The sequence below is a fragment of the Lipotes vexillifer genome, unplaced genomic scaffold (assembly GCF_000442215.2).
Source record: "Lipotes vexillifer unplaced genomic scaffold, Lipotes_vexillifer_v1.1 scaffold69, whole genome shotgun sequence".
Lineage (NCBI taxonomy): Eukaryota > Metazoa > Chordata > Mammalia > Artiodactyla > Lipotidae > Lipotes > Lipotes vexillifer.
Genome location: NW_006790942.1, coordinates 6,138,519 through 6,145,877, shown reverse-complemented (window position 1 = coordinate 6,145,877; position 7,359 = coordinate 6,138,519). Strand labels below are relative to the sequence as shown.

Here is a 7,359-nt window from a genome sequence, read left to right as displayed (position 1 = left end):
TCCCTACTTATCCTCTCCAAAAGGAGAAAACAAAACAAAACAAAAAACCCACCACAAAACAAATGAGAAGAGACAGAGACAGAGACAGACAGACACTCTGACTACTTGGGCCCAAAGTTTTCAGAAATTTTTACCTCCCTGAAATTTCTTCAAAACCGTATTCCTTTATGGATTTCCTCATGAGCTGATAATACTGCTCTATGAATTACTTTTATGCTATTCCTATTCCCATCAATGAAAATGTTATCTGTATGTCAAAGGGCCATTTCAGCCATCCTTCAAGAAGCCTTTTCTAATTTTCTTAACTAAAGTGGTATTTCTTTTCCAAATCCTCATAGCACATTTATATTAAACATTACATTGTCATCACTTGTGTACTTTTCTTACTATTTCATCCCCCCTACTATAATTTAGGTTTCCCAAATTGTTTTTAACATAGCACATGACAGGCACCCAACAAATTCTTGTTGAATTATGTAGACTACAACTCAACATGAATCATAAAGAGACACAGATAATGTTATAGATTTAAAAACTGAGATTATATTTGCTATAGTTTTGGACCTTGTTTTTTGCTTTAAGATGATCTGAATAAACCCTGTAAATCAAATAATCTTCTTCTATAAAATAAATGAATAATGCAAACAATGCCTTTTGACTCCATGGAATGCGGAATATATATTAACAAAATAGGAATATGGAGAAAATTACATTACAGCAGGGAGTCCACCTAGCTAAAAGGGCCAAGTTATCACCAGTACATCATTAACTTAGAGGAAAATGAATGATATTTAGAGGGAATTAATGCCAGGATCCATGATGCACCTGAAGCATCATATGGCATAAGTTCATAAGCAAATATTTTAAATAAAGTTAATCTATATTATTTGACATTGCAAATGACACCCCATCAGAAGAGGAAATTAACTGATGCACTGGTTAAAACCAGTAGAAAACAACAACAAAATCTCAGCCAAATAAAGAGAGAAAAATGTGTGCACTGTGACAGGACAGACTTCCACGACCTAAACAACTAGATTATGAAGATGTTCCAATTACACAGAGAGAAGAAAGTATGTAAAGACCTGGTAATCTTTTCTCTAGAATTTGAAATGTGAAGAATGTGAGAAAAGAACCTGAAATTGTGGGTGAGAACACCAAATATACAGCAAAAGATTAAAAGTACTGGAATCCCCAGTCTTAGAGGGACAACTGCCAGAAGGTATAACACAGATGTTTCAATCTAGAAAAGCAACGTCAGCATCACCTGGGGACCCCTGAAAACTGCAGATGCTCAAACCCCAACCTAGACCAAGTGATTTAGAAAATCAGGGGTGGGGTCTGGTGTCCGTGCTTAAACAAGCCTTCCAGGTGACTCTGATGTATGTTAAAATTGAGAACCAACGATATGGGACACTGACATCAACAGGACGAGGGTACTTGTGACAAGTGCAACACAGTGCCAGACATCTGTACACTTTTCTTACTGATAGAACTCCCCTCTTTGCCCCATCCAAAGCCCACTCTGAACCCTAGGAAGTACTTATTAGCCCCAATTCTCCTCAACTCCAATCTATATGGAAACAAAGAAATAAAAACAGAAATCTTTTTCTTTTGATATAATTCTGGAGGAAACCTGGGACAGAAGCATACGATCAAATACCTTAACTGTTAACCCCGTTGTGTGGATGGACTGAGGGGCATGAGAAGAGACAAAGGGCTCTGAAAATGTTCACAAACACTAATGAACACTGAGGTTTTGGGGGTGAGTACTGTCACTAACAATCCTATACCAAACTTTCCCACTGAATGTTCCCAATTTTGGAGGAGGAAAGGACCTAAGATCTACTCTCAGTTTGAGATCCATAGGAGATTTCTGAATTTGTGAGTCAGAGGCTCACGGTGCCGGGAGGCTTTTTGGGAGACGACGATCTATCTTTCCTCTTGTGGTGAATGAGGAAATCTCTCCTAATGTAGCTGCCGACAAACCCTACACCGCATGGCAGCTAAGAAATAGGTACTTAATGATACTTTTGCTATTTCTAATTATATTGTGAAAGACTCTTAGAGCAGTTGTCAGGAAAGTTAAGGAGTATCTACTGAAAATTGAACCAAATGGGTAACTCTTAAAATAAACATGGCTAGACTAAACAATAATACCCAAATAATCAATATCCAAGAAACCAGCTGGGGAGACAACATTATCCAATTCTTTTAAATCTTTGATACATACTCTATTTCTTCATATGCTATGAACATATGAAACAACAAACTTGGTTGTTTTCAGGTTTCTTTGCAAATTCTTCTCATTTTTATTAAATTCTAAGGGAAACACTATGAATACTTAGTGTATTTGATATTCCAAATCACATTCATAAAAAATCAGTTATCTACTTGAAACTACCTACTAGGAAGCAGACAGGGGATGGAAAAAAAAAAAAAACCCAAAACCCTATTTTCTAATTGATGGTGGAAAGGAAGGAATTCTCACAATTGGCGACATCTATGACAATATCTCCAACAATTTATCATATCTTAATCCAGTGGATGAAGTATAAATTTTTCAAGTATTAGGTGATCATTAACCAAGCTGTTCTCATTTTTCACATAAAAAGACAAAATAGATTTAAATTAGAGAAAGGATATTAGGTCACATAGTTTTAAGTTTAATAGCATTAGCATGGACTAACCAGTGAAAGTTATAGTATTTTTCTCCTTTAAGGGAAAAAGAACCAAATATTTACTAAGCAAGTCTGATCCAGGATAATATGGGATTGAACAGACACTTTATAGACATTTCTTTATTTCATCCTTGACACCACCATCACCTCTAGTCTACAGATAAAGACACTGAGGATCAGAGAGGTTAAGACATTTTTCCGATATTCACACAACCACTAAGTGTCACGATCAAGATGCAAACCGAAGTTGTTCTGACCAGAAACTCCATTTTTTCCCTGCCAGTCCATGCTGCCTCTTAGTGATACTGGTCTTCAACAGAAAATACGAGGTGGATGAGACCTTCCTGCCCCTTGATTCTGTTTACTGCTACTGAACTGACTTATGAACACTGGAACTATTCTACATTGAGTTCATCTCCTAACCTGACACCAATCTCTCCATTCTCCAAATTTGTCATTTTATGCACTGCTTATTTTGGCACTAATTCATACTCCATCTCAAAATGTTCTGTGAAATATATGCGTATTTTATTTCTGCAAAAAATAGGTAGAAATGTCTTTTATACTTCTATGCCCTTCATCAGTGTCCCAGCACCAACTGTGGACGTGAGGTCCTATTTATTTCTGCATTCCTGAGCTTAGCAATATGTTACATGGCAGGTGGTCAATATGTGTTTGTTTAAAGAAATAGAATGAAGGTGTAACAATAAAGTAATAGAACTTTTCTACCAAGGCTTGTGGATTGAATGTCATTTATTTTTAATTATAGCTCCCTACAGATGTTTACTTTTTGAATTTTATCAATGATCTTACAAAGAGACAGTTTTAAAAAAAAAACCTCTAAAATGAGTAGTGTGATGCATCTGGCGGAGCAAGATTTGGTGCGCTGGTATTTAGCTAACTAATGTCAATGTCCTGTAACATTACAAAGTTTTATTTCTCTGTTTCTTATGCGCAATGTTTTCTAGACTGTAAGCTGTTACAACTAGGCTGAGCAGCCGGAGGATGAAATACTTTTTAGTTCACCCCTTTAAAAGGAAAAGCTATCTGATAAAAAGGAACCCTTTTTACACGTAAGTAATCGAGCCACAAACAGCATCCAAGACAAACAAGATCAAACCAGCCCACGCTGTGACTCGATTTCCCCACGGCCACCGCAGAGCTTTCTTCTGCAGTGAGTCTGACCGGAGCATCAACCGGTGAAGCACTCAACTGACCCCTAACCCCCCAAATGCCATTCGACATCAGCAGCTGCTTCTTTTTTTTTTTTTAAGCAGCTGCTTCTTAAACTGCAAGTGGGGTGGAGGGGAAACGCGGCAGGGGCACCAATGACAGCCGGGCTCGGACACTTGTTTCCACCGACGCCGCTGCCCGGCGCGCCGCCTGGGGCGGACCCGCGGAGCCGGAATCACAGTTTGGTCCCCGAGCCGGTGTGGGGAAGCTCGGCCGCGGCCAGGGCGGTTCCACACGCCCCGGGCCGCGTCGTCCCCGACGCCGCGCCCCCGCCCCGCCGTTCGCCGCACCTGCAAGTCCCGAGCGCTCGGGGGCCGCGGCCCCACCGCCCTCGGCCCCTCCTCGCCCGCCTCGCTTCCGCCGCCGCCGTCCGCCATCTTTCAACCACTCCCGGCACCGCCGCCGCCGAAGCGTCTCCCGCGACTTCCGGGGCCGGTTGCCTGGCAACCGCGGGGCGGGGCGGCCCCTGCGCGTCCCCGCCTACCCCGGCCCCAGTGCGCGCTTCTTCCGGCGCCCGCCCACCTGTGCAGTCTCGCTTCTTTCCTTGGAGGAAGTTGGCTCAGAATTTCGCCGCCAAGAAACCTCTGCGTAAACCCGGAGGCTGCTGGGCGCCGCCGAGGGCAGCACGGACTTACGTGTTCTTTTAACCCCACAGTGAAAACGTCCTCTGGATGTTTCATCTGATGAAAAGTGCCACTGTCCTTTTCCAGTCTCGGTCACATTCTCTCATTTCCTTGCCAAGGACTGGGTGGTACGTCGCCCCCAAAGCGTGAATTGATGTTGAGGAGGAAGAACCCTGTAAACTTTCTTTGCGATCAGAGCTAGAGACTTCTAAATTCATCTGAGATTTATTCAAACTCCTGTCTTATCCCAAGCACTTTTATGCGCCCGGATGCAAAGGTAAAAAGAAATAGTCCTGGTCATTATAAAACTCACAATCTATTGGGAGAGGGAGAGGTATAAACAGATAATAAAGTGCCATTTGCAGTAGAGCTTTGCAGGAAACGTTATGAGTGGGATGTGGGGTGTGAAGGGGAGTATTCTGTTGGCACCTGCTATGTGCACCATGCTAGGTGCGTTCGATTGTATGTGTAATCTCGTCTGTTCCTCTGCCAGGTAAGTATTGTTATTACTGTGTTATACCTGAGGAAAGCAGATGACAAATAACGACTAAACTCACCCAGTTGTAAATGGCGGTACCAGATCCTAAGCCTCGCATTTGTTGGTTGTCCAGATATTCTTTTGAGTACAACGTTCTGCCCTAGAAATCCCGGGCTTTTCTTTATAACCCATAAAGCCAAAGGCATTTTGGCCGAATCTTGAAGGATAAGTACCCCTGGTAAACTTTGGACCAAAAGGGACCACCGGGAGAGGCAAGGGTTTGAAATACCATGTTTATCCTGATAAAGTACTGCATGGCTGAACCTTAGGAGAAATGACAAAAGATGGTTGGGGGTTGGAGAGTGTGGGTTTGGGTCTAGACTGGAGATGTAGGCTTAGGGCAGATGCTGAACGGTCTTGCCTTAGTGAAGAGATTGAATATTACGCTCCGGGCCAGTGATTCTCAAGGCTGATGCACATTAGAACTCCCCTGCCATCCTCTCACTGCAGGAACTCAGATTTAATTAGTATGGGGTTGCACTCAAGCATCATGTTTTTATAAGCCGCTCGCCAAGTGGACTTTGCTTCTGGCCATGACAGTGTACCTGGTACTGGATTTGCCCTTCCACTCCCAACAATGAAAAAACTAGACAAAATATATGAAACGATTATTTTCAGACATTGAACTACAGGCAGTATAGATCTGTGCTATGCCAGAGAAGGGAAACAAGCAAAATGAGCTATGTGTGTCCTGGCTTTCTGCCTGGAACTCTCCTACAATGCTGGTGGGAATGGAGAATGGTACAGCTACTTTGAAAAATAGACAGTTTCTTCTAAAGTTAAATATTCAGTTATCATAAGATCCAGCAATAACACTCCTAAATACTGACCCAAGAGGAATGAAAACATATGTTTACAAAAATATTTGTACCCCAATGTTCATAGAAGCTTTATTCATAATAGCCCCAAACTGGAAACAATCCAAATGTCCATCAACAAATGAATGAACATTTCGAGAAATTCATACCACAGAATACTACTCAACAGTAAAAAGGAAGAAATTACTGATTCACACACCATGGCTGAATCTCAAAGACATTATCTTGGGTAAAAGAAGCCAGATGTCAAAGAGTAAATATTGTCCGATTCAATTTATACGAGATTCTAGAGCAGGCAAAACTTATCTTTACTGACAGGGGTTGCTTAGGGTCAACTCTTTGGGGGAAGGATAAGCTTGGGGAATTTGAAAAAGGATATGTGGGAACTTTTTGAAGTGATGAAAATGATTTATATTGTTATTGATGGTGATAATTGCACACTTGTGTGTGTGTATGTATGTGTTAAAAACACATTGAGCTATATACTTAAAATGGGTGTACTTTATTATATGTAAATCATACATTTATAAAATTAGTTGAAAAAAACCTCCCCAGATAATTCTGTTGTGCAGCCAAGGTTGAGAACCACTGGTCTAAGGCAATTGGGAGCCATTAAGTGATTTGTGATTTAGAAAGATAACAGAGGCATCAGTGTGTAAGATGAATCAGAGTTACAAAATTAGAAGGTTATTACAACAATGTGGGGTGATTAGGATTAAGGTTTGTTTGTTTTTTTTCACCTTTGCTGTGCAGCTTGTGGAATCTTAGTTCCCCACCCAGGGATTGAACCTAGGCCCATGGCAGTGAAAGCACCAGGTCCTAACCAGTGGACTGCCAGGGAATTCCCAGGAATTAAGTTTTATCAGTGACAGTGGGTAAAGAGAGAAGCAATAATTGGTAGAGATATTAGGACCAGAGCCAACTGGTGCTGAAGTCTTACATGGGGACTATATGAAAGAAGGAGGAATACAGAATGACATTCAGGGTTTTGGTTAGGTGATTTGGCAAATGGTGCCTCCTATAAATTATTGAGTTGAAAGGGAGAAGCAGACTTGAAAAGACAGAAACGAGTTTGTTGTGGACATTTTGTGGTTTTGTTTTGCTTTATTTCCTTCCAGTTTTATTGAGCTATAACTGACATACAGCACTATATAAGTTTAAGGGGTACAGCATAATGATTTGACTTACATACATCATGAAATGATTACCCCAGTAGGTTTAGTGAACATCCATCAAATGGTATAGATACAAAATATAATAAAAGAGATCATTTAGGAGATCATCAGCTTAAAATAATCCTGTATATTTATAGGTTGCTGTATATAAACCTCATGGGAACCAACACTCTGCAATAGATAAACACACACACACACACACACACACACACACACACACACACACAAAGAGAAAGGACTCCAAACATAACACTAAACATAGTCATCAAATCACAAGGGAAGAGAGTGTTA

At 41.0% G+C, this 7,359-nt stretch overlaps 1 protein-coding gene across 1 annotated transcript in view; it reads right to left on the bottom strand.

Annotated features, from left to right (window-relative positions):
• Positions 1-4,291, bottom strand: part of UBXN2B (UBX domain protein 2B) — a 27,940-nt gene extending 23,649 nt beyond the window's left edge. Inside the window, exon 1 of the mRNA XM_007464048.1 lies at positions 4,205-4,291. Within this exon, the coding sequence (XP_007464110.1) occupies positions 4,205-4,291 (87 nt within the window). The remainder of the gene's footprint in view (positions 1-4,204) is intronic.
• Between the last annotated feature and the right edge of the window lie 3,068 nt (positions 4,292-7,359).